The sequence below is a fragment of the Vigna umbellata genome, chromosome 1, assembly GCF_029865625.1.
Source record: "Vigna umbellata cultivar VRB3 chromosome 1, Vumbellata_1.0, whole genome shotgun sequence".
Taxonomy (NCBI): domain Eukaryota; kingdom Viridiplantae; phylum Streptophyta; class Magnoliopsida; order Fabales; family Fabaceae; genus Vigna; species Vigna umbellata.
The window spans coordinates 91,326,596-91,346,494 of record NC_142165.1 but is presented as its reverse complement, the minus strand read 5'-3'; the positions used below and the strand labels follow the sequence as shown (position 1 = coordinate 91,346,494).

The following is a 19,899-nucleotide window of genomic DNA, read 5'->3' as shown; positions in this document are numbered from 1 at the left end:
TAAAATAAAAAACGTAACCTTTAAATAGATGTGACATCCTTCAACGGATGTCAAAATCCTTCAACGGGTGTCAAAATCCTTCAACGGATGTCAACATCCTTCAACGGATGTCAACATCCTTCAACGGATGTCAACATCCGTTTAAGGAAAAAACATATCCGTTTTTTCCTTAAACGAATGTGGACATCATGTTGACATCCGTTTTTTTCCTTAAACGGATGTTGACATCCGTTTTTTCCTTAAACGGATGTTGACATCCGTGAAGGATGTCACCTACGTTTTTAATTTTAGGGTTTGTTTTATTAGTTTATTCTTTATTTTAGAAATATTTTAATAATTTAATTTAAATGTTTTGATTTATTATTTTTGAATATATTTTTAATGTATTTTAATAATGTAAGGAAAATGAAGAAGAAAGAAACAGATGAGGAGAAGTGAAACGAAGAAGACAAATGGAGTTGTAGAGTAAAACTGAAGACAAATTGTTAAACGGAATTGAGAGATGGAAAGATTGAGTGCAGGGAGTAAAGTAGAAGAACTAGGTTTGAAATAAATTAAAATAGTATAAGTAAAAAAATTTAATTTGAGGATATAATTGGAATTAAAAAAAATTGGGGAGGTGGAGAGAGAAAGGTGTGGTGGTGGTGGGAGCAACACCCTCTTCGGGCTGAGGATGAAAATGACCCTTGACATTAGAAATTAAAAATTTCTATTTACACCCCTTCGTGTTTTTTTCACACTACTGTTTTCTTAATACTTCTAAAATACCCATCTCATCTCTCCTCCTCAGCTTCACATCTAGAAATTTTCACATACTAAAGTTATATTCTAATGCATTATAAATATTATTTTTCGTAATATAATTTTTGACATATTATAGACAATATTTATGCTACTATATTGAAATATAACAACTGTATGAAAAATAACTTTTATAAATGTAGGAGTAGAGAGCAGAGAGATAAAAAAAAGGGGGTTTGCCCAGTAATTCTGTTAAAAGTTTTCTGGGTTAAGAAATTACCAAGGATTCATTTAATAAAAAAGGAAAGAAACAGCCGAAAACAGAAAAAAAAATGAAAATAAGAAAGGTAAATTAAAATACTAAACAATAAATTATATAAAATGTTTAGTTTAAAAAAAGAACACGTCAGTTTTTGTTTTTTTGTTTTTACTTTTAAACTCACATTTATCCATTATGAAATACACTTGCATGTGTTGTTTTCTAACATTTTCGGCAATAGTCCCTTTTTTTAAGAAAAAAGATCTAAAAACAAAACCCTTCATAGTAACCTAATAATCCTTTTCGAAACCAAAATTAGAATTCGGCTACTATGGAGCTGAAGTTTTATCCCTTAGAAGGGGTCAAATTCTAATTTAGTTTCCTCTTCAAATTTCTAAGAATCTTTTTAAAAGTATATTAATATAAAATCAATATTCAAAATATTAAGTTTTATTTAGACATATTAATAATATATTTATACGCACAGTAATTAGTTTCTAAAAATGTAATAATGTAAAATTGTATCAGTGTATTTTATTAGTAAATTGGTAAATTGAAATTTCATGTTCGTTTATTTTTTAAATTTAATAATTTTAATTTTTAGATTTAATTTACAGGGATATAATAAGATTAATTGTCATGTGGAATATGCTTTGGTAATTATTTTAATACATTGTATATTTCATATTTTTAAAAGAAATTTTCATTTAAGTTTTATTAAAGTAGTTGACTAAAATGACATTATTATTTAAGTAGAATTTATTTATTTTTTTATCTCAGAATCCAAATAAGAGATTATAAAAAAATCAACTTTAAAGGTTTATCACTTTACGAAATATATAAAATAGAAGAAAATTAAGGAGATGGATGTGGAAGATGACGGTGAAGACAAAATGAGGCCCAAAATAAGTCACTTTACATGGAATTTAGAGTTGGTGGATACATAAGGATCTCCTGCTTCGGTCTGATGCGTGATGGTTGACAATGTATTATAGATATGCATCGACAATGGTTACGTCGTTCGTGGTGAGCCCCGATGACAAGTTGTGACTTGTGGGAGGGGAGAAAATGATGATTTTGTAACATCTCATTGGTTTTGATGTGTGAATGGAGAATGTTGCCACGTGTTATGTTTTAATTGGACAATTAAGAATTATGACACTTGGCAGCTTCTAATTAGAGGGTGTAGGATAGATTTTTCCTTAATTTGTAGATTTTGGCCTTGTTTTGTAACTTTGATGAATTTATTTTCATACTTTGAAAGAGCTTAAATCTAAGCTCAAATGCATTAAATATTAGAATATCTAAAAATATTTATGCAATTAAAAATTTATTTTTGATATGTTTTCTTCTCACAAGCTCAATCAGTCTAATTATCATAAATCTTAATTAAATTAATATTTTAAGCACAATAATCAATTAAAAAGGCAAAATTAAAGAAAAATAATGACATAAATAGACACTTATCAATTGTTTACATTGATGGAATAGTGAGTTTCTGTTTGTTTTAAGTAATTGAACAAGTTTGCGATGATAGATTTGTGGGAGGGAGGGCTTTCATCTCTTACTTAAGATGAGAATAAATTCTCATAACTATTTGTTTTACAAAATTGATTCTTGTGGGAAGGAGGACTTTCTCTCTAACTTGAGATAGAATGAATTCTCATAACTATTTGTTTTACAAATTGATTCTTCTTATTGTTTTAATTTAATATATACGATAGTATTTATCTGTGTTGTAAAAGAAGAAGAAAAACTCGTTAAAATCCTATATTGTAATTCATGCGCTAAAAATTAAGAAGTCGTTGAAGACTTTTTTTTTAAAATCTCTAAAAAAATGAAAAGATCTCCGAGAAGAAGTCAATTAGAATAATAATAATAATAATAATAATAATAATAATAATAATAATAATAATATAATAATAATAATAATTTGTGTGGTTTCTTTTAGGGTTTTAAGATTTACTTTATATAGTTATGTTTTTTCTTTTTTTGAAGAATTTCTCTGCAAACATAATAGGAGGCACATATTTGTGTGGGTTTTTTGTGTTCGTTTTGCAAAATTTCGAAGTGATGGCGAGAGAGGAAACTCGGGATTACTCTATAATGCCATCCCGTTATATATGTGAAGATTTAAGAGTAAAAATTGTGAGTTTACGAAAATATTCTGATTTTAATATCACGTTCCATGAACATACAGACCCCTACTGGAGCATGTTTTTGTCTTTGGTTGGAGCATGTTTTTGTTTTGGGATAAATTTAAATTTTAGGATTTTATTAATAATTTTGTTTAAATTTTATTTTATTAGTTTTGGGTTTAGTGATATTTGATTTGATTTTGATAGAGATAAAATACATATACGTAGTTTTGATTTTCGATTTATTTAGGATAATATTATTTTATTTTACTGATATAAGATAAAGATAGATTAAGTAGATTTTATTTTGAGTTTGTTGATATTTTATTGATAGTTTTTATTATTTGTATTTGACCCATGACCCTATTTGCACCGATTTAAAGATGGTTAAGGTTCAATGAAAAGTAGCCCACTAAATTGAAGAGTATTATTATTTGTGTGAGTCACGTTTTTCTTAATAGTGATATCAGAGCTTTATGCTCTGAGTACCGAGAGAGAGAAAAAGAGAGAGGAGAGAGAATCAAACACCGTGAGAGAAAAAAAGAGTGCTTGATTTTTTTTGTGAGAGAGATGACAAAGGTTGTTAATGGTATGAGTGTGCCACAATTGACAAGAAAAACCAATTATGATAATGGGTGCCTACAAATGAAGGCATTATTGAAATCCTAGACATTTGGGATATGGTGAAAGACGGATCGTTGGGATATGGTGAAAGACGGGTACGTTGAACCTGATGAGGATGAGGATGAACATCAGATAGTGGCACAGATGACAACGATGAAGAAAACTCGTGCAAGAGATGGGTTAACATTGTATTTTATCAACTATGCAGTAGATGAGTCGGGATTCGAAAAAATAGTGAATGCTAAATCGGAAAAGGAAGCCTGAGAGATATTGGAGGTTGCGTATAAAGGTGACAAACGCGTTAGACAAGTCTGAATACAAGCTCTTAGAGGAGAGTTTGAACAGTTGAAGATAGAGCCCAAAGAGCATATTACCGAGTACATGACTCGGGATGGGGAAGGTGGCCAACTAACTCGGTAGGAATGGAGAACAAATGCCATCAGGCCGGGTTGTGGGAAAAATTTTGAGATCCTTTACAAAAGATTTCAAAAAAGCGTGTGTGTCATCGAAGAATCGAAGGACTTGTTGGTTCTCATAGTGGATGAACTTGCTGGGTCATTAGAAGCCCACGAACAAAGGAGAAGGAGTAGGGATGATCAGGTTGAACCCGACTATCAAGCACTACAGGTACAGTTTGACTCGAATAAAACTTGGATTACTCAAAGCCGAGGTCCTGCCGGTAGAGGGCGAGGAAGCCGAGGACGAGGTCGACATGGCCGAGGTAATTTTGAGAATGATGAAGAGCAAACCGGTCAACAAAATTTGCGTGATCGAGGACAAGGAAAAGGTCGAAGAGATCGATCAAGAGTGAAGTGTTTTAAGTGTGGCAAGTATGGTCACTATGCAAACGAGTGTAGATCAAGCAAGTGCTACAATTGTGGCAAGGCTGGCCATATTGCAAAGTATTGCAAGACCGAGACAAACGGGGAGACGAATCTCCTCACTAAAGATGTAGAAGATCTATTGCTGGTAAAGAGGTAGGATGCAGTGGACATGGAAAATTCAATCTCAACAATAGATGAAGTGATATCGGTAAAGGATGCAACAATTGTGGAGAAGGAAAACCTCGAGAAAGAACTCAAATAAAAAGATGAAGAGATTCAGCGGATAGGAAGGCTTCTAGATGAAGCTAATGAAATTATGAATAAACAAAGGGTTGAGCTTAAGGAGCTGAAGAATGCAACTCTTGAAAAGGAAGAGAAAGCATCTAACGATCATGAACCAGATAAAAATAGGGAAGAAGAAGCTGAAGAAGAGATGAAGGTTGATGAGATTTCTACCAACTTGGTATGGTATATAGATATTGGGGCAAACAATCATATGTGTGGAAATGAAAACTTTTTTTATAAACTCACCAAGGTGGAGGCCAAAATTTATGTCTTTCGGATATGACTCTAAGGTGGCCGTGAAAGGACGTGGAACAATCCGATATATGTAGAAGAATGAAGAATGGACGAGTTGGAGAGATTAGGGATGTTTACTATGTTCCGGAGCTGAAGAGCAATATTTTAAGCATGGGTCACATAATTGAAAAAGGTAATTCAATTTTTATGAAAAATCAGGTACTATATTTGAAAAAGATGTTTGAGCATGATCGTCTAACAACCGAATTAAAAGCAAAGAAGAACCAGTTGTATGAACTGGACCTAAAAATCTTGGAGAGAAGATGTTTGAAACAAGATATGACTAGCAAGAGCTTGGATAACTCCAACTCAAATCTGATTAAAAGAAGCAAACCCGATGTGGGATGATGCACATGAAAAGTCGACTGAAGAAAGGAAGAATTTAAGTTTATGGGGGAGTTTGTTGGGATAAACTTAAATTTTAGGGTTTTATTAATAATTTTGTTTAAATCTTATTTTATTAGTTTTGGTTTAGTAATATTTGATTTGATTTTAATAGAGATAAAATAGATATAGGTAGTTTTGATTTTTCATTTATTTAGGAGAGTATTATTTTATTTTATTGATATAAGATAGAGATAGATTAAGTAGATTTTATTTTGAGTTTATTGTCAGTTTTTATTTTTTGTATTTGACCCAAGATCCTATTTACAGCTATTTAAAGGTTATAGGTTCAATGAAAAGTAATCCCACATAATTAAAAAGTATTATTATTCATGTGGATCACGTTTTTTTTAACAAAATGGTGACTTGTGGGACGACATGGTGATCAAGGATGCAACCTTGACTGACGTTTGACCTTTGGAGAATCCGTTGAATTATGTTGGAACAGATTATTTAATTGTGTAAAGGAAGCGAAGTTGGTTTTGAGAAAAGTTGAAACCGATTCCATGGATCATGCTACGTGTTGGAAATTGATTTCCTTGTACATGAAATTGATTCCATAGATTCAAACTTTGTTGACTTTGTTGTTTTTGTGTTGTAGAGAAAAAAATATGGCTTCTCAATTTTTTATTAAAACAAAAATTAATACCATATATAAATAAATTATTTATCACAAAAATGTTAAAGCTATCAACTAAATCAAAATTTGGGTTTTTTTTTCTCAGAGGTCGTTGATTTTCTTGAGTACATTTTATTCATTTTGGGAACTAACTTTTGAAATGTAGTTTTTTACATGGTGAATGAGAGAAGTAAAAAGAAAAAAAGAAAATACTGTAGTAATAAGAAAATGAAAAGATATGTATAAAAAGTAAAGTAAGAACAGTGAAAGGTATCTGAGTAGAAAAACTGGAGGTGGTTGAAGAAGTTGAACAGTAAAAGGCTAAATGAGGTGACAAAGCATAGGCATAAGAATGTTGACAAGACTAGACCAAGAGACAGAGAGAAAGAGATACCTTGGGAACAATCATGGGCCTGCAATGCTGTAGGTTTGAGACTTTGCGTAGTGGATAAGGCTAAACCTATTTCAGAGCTACTAACTTAGCCTTTTTTTTTATCTTTCTTCTGAAGCCCAAATCATTTCACTCTCCTACTCTTTTATATTATTCCTCTTGATAAAATAATAAAAAATAATCAAACAACTTTTCTAAATTCTCTTTCTGCTTTTAAACTGGAAAGTCTAATGCTATTGACTTCCAGTTATTATTGTTAATGGTAGATTGAAATATCTAAGCAATCTCGTAGCAATCTACGATTGGGACAAGTAAACAATGTAGTCAATGTTTTGGAGGATTTTTCCTCACTGCTGATTCCTAAGTCAAACAGAAATGATTTGCATCGAAGGATAATTTTAACTACAACTAGAATGTGATTGTCACACACTAACTTCCCGACACCCATGGTCACGTTTGTCTAATTCTACCTTAATGTTTGTCCTCCAAATGCATGTTAACTCATATATCATCAAAAGAAACTCAACAAACACAAATTAAATGGCACCCAAATTTGACTTTAACTCAAATATGTGCTTTTTTTACTCAAAAGAAACCAGTCAATTGAACTTTAGAAGGAGGAAAACCAATAAAAACACTCACGGCAACCACTAAGCAATTAAACTTTCTTTTTTCTCACCTATACAATATTTTTCATCTCTCTTTTTATCTTTTTAAAGCGAATCATAATTCTCAACTAAAAAATGAATAAATTTTTGTAAGGGAACAGATAAATTTGGGATAGATATTATAAAAACGAACAAATAAAAAGATATTATTAATTATTAGATAAGTTGTATAGAATGCGATTTTAAAAATAAAGTCGTGAGAATTTTACATTTTTCTTAAAAGTTAATCTTAACGATTTCAATTTTTTATAAAGTAATATTAATACTACATTTGTTATACTTTTTAATGATTTTATAAAAAAAAATTGTGTGAAATCCTTCAAACAAATTATATTATGACAGTAATGTGTTTGTCTTTAATTTAAATAAGTTTAAAAAAAAATACATATGATAATTTAATAAGTTAAATATGTTTTTGTTTTTATTTTTAAAGTATAAAGTGAAATTAATTGTTTTTGAAATTTTAATTCAATTTAGTTTTTCAATTTTAAAAATACGTGAATTTAAATTGAATTTAATTTTTTAAATTGAATTTTATTAAATTTATTTTATAAGAAATATGTAAATTTAATTTTTGAACTAAATTTTGTTAAACTTATTTCACGTTTTAAACTATCTTATAATAGCAATTAAATTGTTTAAAATGTTTAATTAATTTATTTTTTAATTATTTTAGAAATATGTTTAAATATTAAATAAATTTTAATAAATTTTGATTAAAAAAATAAATTTATATTATTTTAAAGATGAGAGACAAATTAGTTTAATATTTTGAAAAAAAAAATTTTACTTAGATAAAAATATATTTAACCTTTAATAATTTGATAAAGAATAATTTTTTTTTGTTGTGATTCCATCGTGCTGAAGAATTCAGGACATTTTTTATTTTTGTGATAATATTACTAAGAAAAGAATATGATTAGTGAATAAATTTGAGTGGGAGAAATTGTTATTAGGAAGGCTCTCCATTCGAAAAACACTGGTGCTAATGCAAATATAAGTCAGCCAACCCATCAGGTACTCCTCACTTTTCCTAAACAAGACGTGGAGAAATTTGAGTCACTTGTCCATTTTCTTTGAAACCGGATTAGTAGCAGTATTTCTAATGAAATCTGCTAAATTTTCATGCAACTTTCAACCGAGCACTGCAAAATTTTAAATATTCTATAGTTTCCACGCCATGCGATGCAGATATTTTTTAAAGTGTCGGCATAAACATTTGCCAAGCAAACTATGAAATTTCAAGTGGCTGAGCTGATCAAGTATTTAAAATATATGACTTTTGCAGACATTGTATTTATTTATATATTTAGGTAGTATTTAATGCGTGTCTTCAGAAAATATGACATGTACTTTTCTGATAACCCCACTTTTACTTATATCTATCTATTTATTTATCGTATAAAATAAAGTACTATAGATAACACATACATCAATACTAAGAATAGAGGACGATCGTATTTACTCTGGATATATATGTCACGTAGGTTCAATATGATAACTATCCAAATTGTTTTTATGATTTTGGCAGGCTCAATTCTAAAAATAGAATATTTCTACAACTCTCTCACAATTTTTATGATGGGATTTAAACCATGCAACACTCATGGAAATTTTTTATTTTATTTTTTCTAATTTGGATCACCTAATGTTCAATGAAGAAAGTGCATGATATGATTAGGTAGATTTTATGTATTAAAAGTTACATTAGTATTATTATTATTATTAACTATTGATAAATATATGTAATAGTTAATGTCTTTCAAAATATTAATATTAAATTTAAAATGAGAGACTAACATATCATTATCCAATTATCACAACAATCTATATTTTCAATATAATTTTTGTGTAGTAAACATTTTTTATAGAATAACTTTCTACATATATCATCAAGTATTGGTAACTCTTCACCTTCTATTTGATATCGAAAATCTTCATCATTCTCACCGCTTGATACCTTTTGTCAATAGAATTGGAATGTCATCCAATTCTCCAACTTTACACAAAACATAAATAATTCGTTGATATCTCCATAACTGCTGCCTACTTTCACGTGTATTCATCAAATTAATATCACTTTGATTATTTCATACAAACAATTATAATGTTTCATTCAATGCATAAATCATAAAATGCAACAATCATTAATCACATTTTGCGATTAGATATCATATTCTCAAATATAGTTACATGATAATTATGAGTAATGGAATAATCAACATTTAACGTACAAAATCAAGGATGGAGAATTTAAAAATATTGGATGTAAAACAATTGGGAGAATGTTGTTTGAGCAACTATTCACATAACCTTAGTGATAATATATGCTTCCTATATCTCCCTTGAGTATCATATTAATACTTGAGTGAAATATTCACGGAGGAAAGATAATTCTTTTGACCTATTCATCGCTTAAAACAAGCAACAATATTAGCACCCAAACCTCAAATACAAAGTTAATAATTACTTTTCATTTTTGAAGTTATACATCATTTATAATAAATTAAACCAACTTACATAACAATATTATCACTTTATTGAATCTGTGAAATTGATATACTCACAAGTAGAGCAAAAAACAATATTTAAAATAAAGAAGAAATACTCTAAATCAAATTCTGGAGAGAATATCTAGTATGCAGTCTTCTCTCTTAACTAGAAAGATCTATTTCAATAAAAGACAAAAAAATAGCTTAAAAAAATAACATTAAAATTTAAAGAAATAACAAATATGATGATATTGAATAGAAAAACTATCATATTATTTTAACATGTTATTTATTGTAACAACATAACTCGTCCTAGTTGTCTTGTCACTTATTTTAAAAAGAGGTTTAACTTGGTTGAATCGAATAGTATAAACATTCTTTCTTTAGGTATTATTTTAATATAAGTCTGTAAATTATACCAGTAATCAAAATATTAAAAATTTAGTTGATTAAATTTTAAAGTTTAAATCATATTAATTTTGCAATGCTTATATAATTTAAAAAACGACAATATAAATAAAATATATTTGTTAATATTAATTCATTTTACAATAAGTATCAATAGCTTTTTCATTTAACATATTACGTGTGTTTATCGAGATATTAAATATATATTATTTCGGGATAGGGTTGAGATCCCTTATTTAAAGCATTTAAAGTTGTTCTGGAAACTGGATAAGCTTCCTGATGGTCTTCCGTTATCAAAGTTGTGATGTTCGCTCTCTTTACTCTTTTTCCAAGCTGTGTGAGAGAGAATCTGCAAAAGATATTCGACCTTCAAGTCAGTGACTTTGCGTAATAACATCTAATAAAAAGTGAGTACTCAGAATTAGTTACCTGACCTACGTGTCAAACATAAATATTAAAATGAGATTACCATTAGGCCTAATCCATTACTAATAAATAGTTCATATTTTTATTAACTGTCAATCAATTCTAACTACCTCAACGACTATATTAACCAATTAGTTAAGAGTTGTTAATTGTTTGTTTGTCGATTCCATTACTCATACCATACATATATAATGTCAAATGGTAAAATTTTAAAAGATATACACGTAGACTTTCCGATAGCAAAACAGCTAGTGCAGACCAAAAACATAAAAAAGTTGATCTTTCCTCGTATTATTGAACTATGGCTTTTTTTCTTATGTCACTATCCCAAAACGTGCAGTTCACTAAAGTGCCAAACTACAACCACAAAAGGAAAGGAATCAAATTAAGAGGGAGAGATCATTATAAAGGTCAACTTAAAGAAACCACAACATTCTCACTCATACATTTCCCTCGTCTTTTTGTGATACACTTGCATTTAACAATTAAATAGATTAATTTAACCCAACATGAAGCACAAATAAAGAAATAGTAGATTATAAAAATGTGGCATCTTGGTCTTAGTAAATGGGCCGACACAGGACATCATATACAGAGATAAAAGAAAGCACGAAACGATGAGATCATGTTTTGTTTTGTGCTGAGTGAAAATTTGTCCTCATCTTGAGAAATGCGCATTTATGTGATTATAAAGATAGTCATTGAATCTCTATTACCTTCAATTAAAAGGAAGGTAGGTGTTTAACGTACCTCAGTCACAAATTTTGTCCGCTCAACTCGTGGTAAATCTTAGTTGACGGATTTAAAAAAAAAGAAAAAATCATGATTTGTCCACTTTTTATATTTCTTTTATGTGGCTACCGAAAAAGAGTAATCTTTTCTCCCCCAACAAAGCCTCCTCTTTTATGCCAAGTAACCAAATATGGCGTGAAAGAAGGTTAAATGTTTTTGTTCCGGTGAGAAAAGGTGAATGTGATAAAGTTTCAGCTTACCTTTATTATGTAATGGTTAAGTTTCCATAGCAAGGACAAATATTAAAGTAAAATCAGTAGATGTAGAAATATAAGTTTCATGATTTTGTTATAAACTGGTAATTAAACTAAAAGAAAAGTTGTATTGAAACTATGATTGGAATATCGTAAGCGAAAACGTTGATCTCCGTCTGCGTTTAGGATGGAATTTGTTGGAGGAAAATGATGAATAGGAAGCAGAGGTGGAATGTTGATAGGAGACAGCGTATGTCCCATGATGAATCTATGTGTCGAAGTAATGTTTTTCTCTGGATGGGGTTAAGATAAAGGCTAATTGCCTATATTAGGAGGCTTACACTCGAACTTAATGGGCGCCATTTGATTCCCACTACCCTCAATAAGAAAGATACTAGGAACCCAATAAAACAAAGTTAAGGTCCCCACTCGCGGCATATTATTATCAACGACGTCAAAATGTAGTCTAACAAAACTTCCTTTCTCATTTAACAACTCTCACCACATGCACAATCCCAAATGGATATTAGGATTCACACATCAACGTCTCATTCTCTCTCACCCTTCGCTATTCTAATCTATCGGAAAACCACCACCGCTGCCACAGCCACACCACAGGCCAGGCAACAAACACGAGCTTGTTAAAGGATCTAAAAAGCCACATTCATTTTACTACCATTTACAAAATTACATATTAAAAAAAAAAAAGTAGAATATTCGGTTCAACTTTACGAGATTTTAAAGCTAAGATTTTTTTTTTCTACTTTTGTGAAAGGATAGAGGCCGCTGCGATTGTAATGGCTAATGCACTAACAACGAGTGGATGTGGATGTTGTTAATTAAAATTAGAACTCTCTGGGATCAACAAAAATTGAGAATCCGGGAGGGGATTTGGTCCAATCACCAACCGCACCGTCGCTGTAATCTTCCCCGAGTCTCTTGATGCACCACAAATCCTCTTCGCAAGAGAGCATCTTCCAGTGTGGGATGGCGCAGCGTAGGGGCTCCTGCCCTGAAACCTCCGTCGCCACCACCTGGCACCCACTATCCTTGGCGAGGTTATGAGCGAAGGCGCACAAAGCCCTCACCATTTTCTGGGCCCGTGGGCCCTCTCCTCCGAGCCCGTACAAAAAGTGAAACCCAAAGGGCTGGAAGAAGTTGGGGATGGAGGGCAGGCGCAGCCAGGGGAAGGCGCGGTCGAGGAGGCGAGTGGTCTTTGCGATGGCCTTCTTCACGCGCGACACGCCCCTCACCTGGAGCGTGAACACGTCCTTGCAGTTCCACACGCTGAGGAGGCCCCAGGAGGAGGGTGGGTCCGCGAGAAAGCGGAGCGAACCCGGCCACGTGTCGGGGGAGTATGAGCCGCGAGGAACGGCGAGGAAGGTGCCCAGAGTGAGGTGGTTGTTGAGGACGGAGTCGACGTCGCGGGGGAAGAACTCGGTGGTGGCGAACTTGGTGCGGTAGAGCAACTCGGCGTCGTTTGGGGCAAGTTGTATGACGGTGACGTCGGAGGAGGGTCTGAGTGAGTGGGCAAAAACGGGGTTGACGAGGATGGACGGGGTACGAAACTTTGAGTAGCCGCATTTGTCGGTAAAGAGCTTAACGGAAGCCACGTTATCCTTTTCTGTTGCCATGTAAGCGTACTCTGCTCCGTTGTCTCTGAACCACTCCTCCAATCTCTGGACCAGTTTGAACCCTATTCCCATTCTCCTGCACGACAAGACACCCAATAAAAAGCCACACTTAATATCATAATAAGTTAACGAGTGAGTGAGTGAAAATGAAGAAGGTACCTGTGGTGAGGAGAAACCCGGAGGCCCAATATGTAGGCTAGTTTGGTGTAGACAGGGACTTGTTTGGAAGCAGGTTCGGTGGTGTTCTTTCCGTGCCTGTGGAGCTTCTTTCCGCATGTAACGGTTTTGATGCAACCCCTTATCATTCCCACTGTCTCTTGACCAACTTCGGCTACCTGATAAAGACAAATTAAGGATGAAATGTTATTTATTTATATACGCATATGGTTGTTTGATTTATGTAGCGTTGAAAAGTTGGTGAGAAAGACTTTTGCGTGAAAATAGTTAAAAGGATTTTAGGGGTGGATGCTTGCTCACTGGCAACGATAGGAAAAGAAAAGAAAAGAAAAGAAAAAGAAAAGAAAGAAAAGACAGTTGATTATAGTTGAGAATGAGTATAATTATATACCAGCATTAGGAAAGTAGGTGAGTTGCGGACCCTGCAAATAGGGTCACCGTGGAGGTCGGTGAAGAGGGAAAGCTTCCCACTGGGTCCAACCTCACATATTCTCTCAACGGCTTCCACTCCCTCTGTGTCTTTACTTGGGTCGAACTCTCTCACAGTCACCACCACCATGTTTGGACCAATTGCAAACGCTAACTCTTCTCCTCTCATAACTACTCTATGAATGAAGGAGGTAGTGAGTGCTGAAAGCGTAGCTTAACCTTCCTTTATATAGAGGGGAAGGGGAGGAAATTGCAGGTTTTTCGAGACCCGTTGGCAAGTAACAGAAGCTTAAAACCTGAGAAACCCTTCCATAAAACCAGTGTCTGAACTGGATTAACGTTCGTAACTGGATGACTGTCTTCTGGCACCAATCAGGCAACGGAAGTAGAATAATAAAATATTAAGAGGAAAAAGAGCGTTAGTGAATCAGTGAAGGAAAAAAGAAGGGTGTGGTGTGATGCTTCATCCTCTCACTCTCATGGGGCTTCGGTTGAGGTACGAATCCAAATTCTGTAACGACCCTTTAAATACCTGATCTTTTCAAGCTTTTTCTTTTGCCGTTTTTTTAATCTCTCGCACTTTCTATTCCGAATCTGCACCACTTCCGTTATTTAATTCCTGGGTTTAATTTTAATTTAGTAAGAATATCTCTTTATCTGTCCTTTATTTGTTCACTTTGCCTTTCTCTCTCCTGCACTGTATCTTTCTTGGCTAAAGTTTGCTAATAATAATAAAGGAAAATAAATGAATTTAGCAAAAGCAATAATGAGCAGCAAAAAGTAGGAGAATGGAGAAGGAAAGAAAAAGAAAGAGGAAATGGCGGCTATGGCTGCGCAGTACTGTGTAGGTGTTTTGTTTTCCTATTAATTTCTTTTATCTATTTATTAATTATGGAAAAAAAGACGCTTCCCATCATCTCCCCATTCGTAATGATTACCTTCTTTACACTCTCCCTCTTCAATGGGTTCGGTCCCAGCCATGATGCACATCAACAGTTATCATGTGGGATGGGATGCACATGCATATTTCATGTCTACTCTCCATCACGCCATTCTCCGTTTTACTGCTTCTCTTCATTCAAATTCCAGCAACTCTGCTCGCTAACTTCACATGTACAATGTGAACTTATCCCATTCTCAATAAATTAAATTATTTTAAATATCACTTTTCTATTTATATTCTCATAAAACATAATTTATTAGAAACAATCATTAACAATCTCATTATTAGTAATCTTAACTGTGTCAATAACTGCGTGCAATTACAGCTCGTGGTTCGTCACCCATTGTGCATGCTTTTCCAGCAAAAAGTGGGATAGTTATAAAACTGTAAAGAGAGATATATTTTTAGATTTTTGATACAAATAAAATAATAAAAATAGTTTAAATTTTTGTATTTTTTTTAAAAAAAGTTAAATAAATAAAAATAATATCAAATAAATATAAAATATTTAGGTATGTTAAATAAATTTAACTGTAAAATGTAAAATATAAAATAAAAAATTTATGATCCTCGTCTGTTACAACTGCTACCAAAACGGAGCGGTGAAACTGCCATATCATCTCACTACTCATTTCAACTCTTTTCTTTCCGTTCTCATAACTGACTAACAAAATTTTAAGGCTATTAAATCATGAGCAATGTTATTAAATTAATAATTATTATCTCATAAACATGTTTTCACCCCAAGTTTATCAAGATTCTTCAAACTCTAAGGCTTCTTCAAACTCTAAGGCTGTGTTGGCATGATCAGATAATACTGTTCAAACGAAACTACGGGCGATGAATTACAAACTGTGTGATATTCGTTTGAGAGGAAAAAGATGGATCGTCGATGATGGATTTGCAGGATACCCTCAATTTTGGTCACTCTCAAAATCGAAGAGATTTGAATGGATTGTTGCGGAAAAGTCGTACGACGAGGGTGGGGTTAGTTTTGGCTGGCACATGTGTAATAGGTTACGCAAACGGGTAGGCTATACATTATAATTTTTAAACATTAATTTTATAAATTATTCATAATTTCTTTTTCTTTATAAACATTTTTACAATTAAATATAACATTTATAAATAACATTTTATATTACTTTTATAAGTAGGAACTTTTTGGTAATCTTTAATTTCTACCAATTAAACTAATTTTTAAAATCTATCACATCAATCAAATCTTACATTAATTCTCACAAACTTTACTTCCAAATTCACTCTCAATTATCCACAAATCCACTCAAAACAACAACTAAAAAATTATCCTGAAATTCATTCAAATCATCTCTCCCAAATCATCTTCCCCAAATACACTCAAAAGAACAAAGCCTAAGTTTAGTTTTGTGATACTACATAAAAGAAAAAACGGTATTTTCAAATAATTAATGGAAGAGTTAATATTGAAGTATACCCAGGAAGGTAAATTATATTTCTTTTTATAATATCAAATAAATATAAAGTATGTAGGTATGTTAAATAATTATTATTTAACTGTAAAATATAAAATAAAAAATTTATGATCCTCCTCTGTTACAACTGCTACCAAAACGGAGCGGTGAAACTGCCATATCATCTCACTACTCATTTCAACTCTTTTTTCCGTTCTCATAACTGACTAATAAATTTTAAGGCTATTAAATAATGAGCAATGTTATTAAATTAATAATTATTATCTCATAAATATGTTTTCACCCAAGTTTAAGACTGTGTTGGCATGAACAGTTCAAGCAAAATTGGGGGCGATGAATTACAAACTGTGTGTTGTTCGTTTGAGAGGAAAACGATGGATCGTGGATTTGCAGGATATCCTCAATTTTGATCACTCGCAAAATCGAAGAGATTTGAGTGGATTGTTGCATTGATAGAAGTGTCATATAAGTATATGGATACATTTATATAATGTATACTGCTAAACTTGTCTAATTAGTATATGTTACAATTAGTCTAATGTGTATTGCAAGACTCATCTGATTAATGAGTGAACAAACTCGTCTAATGTATATTAATCGACTTGTCTACTCTGTGTATGAAAATACATGTGTAATTTATTTTGCTAAACTCGTCTTATCAATGTATTGACAAATTGGTCTAATGTATGTTGATAGGCTCGTCTAAACAATGTATATACAAACTTGTCTAAATGAGTATCCTTAAACTCGTCTAATCAATGTAAAGAATGATTATCTAATATTTTTCTTAAACTAGTTCAATTAGGATATGAACAAATTTGTCTGATGGATGTTTAATCAAACTTGTCAAAAGTGTATTACATTATTAAAATAAATTAAAAATATATAAAATAATATATAGCGCTCATCGCCTAGAAGTTACCCTTCAATACCAAAGTCACTGGAATGGTGGTGCTTTGTGCCAGAAAGCTGGCGTTCCTGGAATGGTGGCGCTCAGCACTGGCACCCCTGGAATGGTGGCGCTCAATGTTAGAAAACTATCCTTCAGCGCTATATCAGTTGACATCACATTGTTTTCATGAACTTTAATGCACTTGAGACTTGTTCTAATGATGAAATGGATTCCTTACACACTAGAATTGATGAAAGAAACATATTTAGAATTAAAACGAAGTACTCATTTGATTATGACCCGAAATTAGGTGTATTAAGTCCACTTGACAACTCCAAAAGTACCTAAACTCAAAACAATACTTTCTAATACCTATATCGTTTACGAACTGGATAACCAAGTCTAATTACACTGGTTAGCACTCTCACTCATCTCAGTTTCGTCCCAACTATCCTACTTTCCATTTTCATCACTTAAAACCTCTAAAATGACTAAAGAACTCAACCTATGAAACAATTTCACTTCTATGATAGATTTTTCTGATATAAACCTTCTAAACAAGTCCTAATTGATCTCTACCAAAAACTTTTCAAAATAGTTTATAATCCGAACAAAAAATATATAAAAACTTATTCACAAAACCATTCACAAATTTTAGAGAGATAAAGTGTACTTAAGACGAATTTAAAAAAATTTATTTATATTATAAAATTATTTTAAAATAAAATCTTTGTTTTTATTATTTTAACTGACAACAAAATAACATTTATGAATTTTTATTGTTTTAATGAATGAAATTAAATATTTCATATTTTAATATAAATGTATTGGAATAAGGATATTTAAATATACAAGTGTCATTAGGACACTTTTTAACATTCTCCAAAAGACTGGTATTGCCTATGATCTAATCATATTCTCAGAAATTAAAGTACGCATTAAAGAACTTTATATATGTGCGTAAATCTTTAATACATGAGAGATAAGTATAACTTAATTTAGTATTTATGAATGAAATATGCATTTAGTTCTTGTAATCAAATATTCTCTTAGGAAAATATAAAAATTTACAGCAAATTTATTTGAAACCCGTTTCCAAATACACAGTGAAGAAGAACTGATTCAATCTCACTCGATCATGCATATACAAGAAACATCTTTCTTTTAAAATTAAGAAACACAATTTCTTTTTTGAGAGGGTGAAAATAATCATTCTTGAATCTTTTTAATAAGAATTGTTTTATCTTCTTGAATTTAGTTCATATATAAAAACTCGTTAAATATTGGGTAAATTAAAAACAATAGTAGTCGGTGCAAGCATATAGTGTGAACATATAAAAATTCATTAAATTATTAAAAGTTTTGGAAAATGTAATAATGCATTATAATAAAATTTTGAATTTATTTCCCGTTTGCATAGATTTGTGTGTGCATCATTGTTATTACCTACAGGAAAGATTTTGTGCATTTAGTTGAAGTGTATGTTTTGAAAGAAATCTAGAAAAAGATTTTTGCGTATTTATACAGTAGCAGCTGCAGCAGCCCTACTGATTTTTGTGGTGATCCTAAGCTTCTACTAGAAGCAGGTAGTACTAGGACGTGACCGGGTCATGCCGTACATTCAATACGATATTTTATTTTTGGAAAATGACACTTGAACAACCATTTTTGACAACATTTAGACACGCACACACGTGTCAAAATCTGAGTGATCCAGTTGGAAAAATTAAATGAAAATGGACCACTCAGATTTTGACACGTGTGCGCGTGTCTAAATGTTGTCAAAAATGGTTGTTCAAGTATCATTTTCCTTTATTTTTAAATGCACGTTTTGAGGATAATGCATCAAATTTTCCTTCTTTAGACGAACCTCGGCATGCATTGTTAGGATGATAAAATAATTCTCGAATAGATCTCGTTAAAATAAAGTTTCACGTCAAATAAAATAAAAAATAGACATAAATTTATATACACATAAAATATCTTTATTGAAAATAAATCTTTTAAAATAATACTAAAAATAAACTTATAAAAACTTCGTAAATACGAACAATATTTTATCAAAAACGTGAGAATTACTCGTAGAAAATAAAAATTTATTTTATATTCTATTAATTTAAATTTAATTAAAATTAACATTAATTTATATTTTATAAGATTAAATTTAATTAAAATTAAATTTTAATTTATATTCAATTTAATTTATATTATATTTTTATAATTTTATTTAAATTTTGTTTTAATAATTTATAAAAATATATATTTTTAAATATTTACGGGTATCCGCGGATATCGACGGGTACCCGCGAGTTTTAAAATACTCGTAGATGTTTTTTAAACAGGTATCCGCGTGGATAGCGGATCTGAGTAGCGTATGAATGTTTTTTTGGTCAAGTTAGATTGCAGGTAAATACTATTCATGTCCATGTCCAACCGGACCCCTTGTCATTTCTATTGATGAGTACAAAATCCAATTGGGAAAATTCTTTTTTTAATATTCTATTTAAAATATATTATTATAGTTAGGTTTATCAAGAAATGATTATACGTGTGATAATATAAACATAACCTATATTATAATAAATTGAGTCTAGTTATATATTGGTTGATTTGATGTATTATCGTGAACTATTTTTGTTTGGAATCCAAGTGTGAGTCTAAGTCTCACATTGGATAAAAATAAGAAAGTAGAGCACTATATATATAAAGTTGAAAGACTCATTAAATCATTGTCTTAAGGTTTTGAGTGAACTTCCTTCTCAATAGACCCAACAGTTCCTCAACAATTTTATGTGTTGTTATATTAACGTAAATCTCTTCTATACATGCAA

At 31.4% G+C, this 19,899-nt stretch overlaps 1 protein-coding gene and 1 long non-coding RNA gene across 2 annotated transcripts; one reads left to right on the top strand and one right to left on the bottom strand.

Annotated features, from left to right (window-relative positions):
* Positions 1-11,759: 11,759 nt before the first annotated feature.
* Positions 11,760-14,657, bottom strand: LOC124831650 (putative N-acetyltransferase HLS1). Its single transcript, XM_047305710.2, has 3 exons — positions 13,742-14,657; positions 13,333-13,508; positions 11,760-13,249 (listed from the first exon to the last, which is right to left on the bottom strand). Exons 1-3 carry the CDS (start codon positions 13,946-13,948, stop codon positions 12,385-12,387), a joined length of 1,248 nt encoding a protein of 415 aa, XP_047161666.1. The 5' UTR covers positions 13,949-14,657; the 3' UTR covers positions 11,760-12,384.
* Positions 14,136-16,800, top strand: LOC148206793 (uncharacterized). The gene is made up of 2 exons (XR_015783736.1): positions 14,136-14,275; positions 16,490-16,800. It is a non-coding gene; the product is annotated as an uncharacterized LOC148206793 (long non-coding RNA).
* Positions 16,801-19,899: the final 3,099 nt, after the last annotated feature.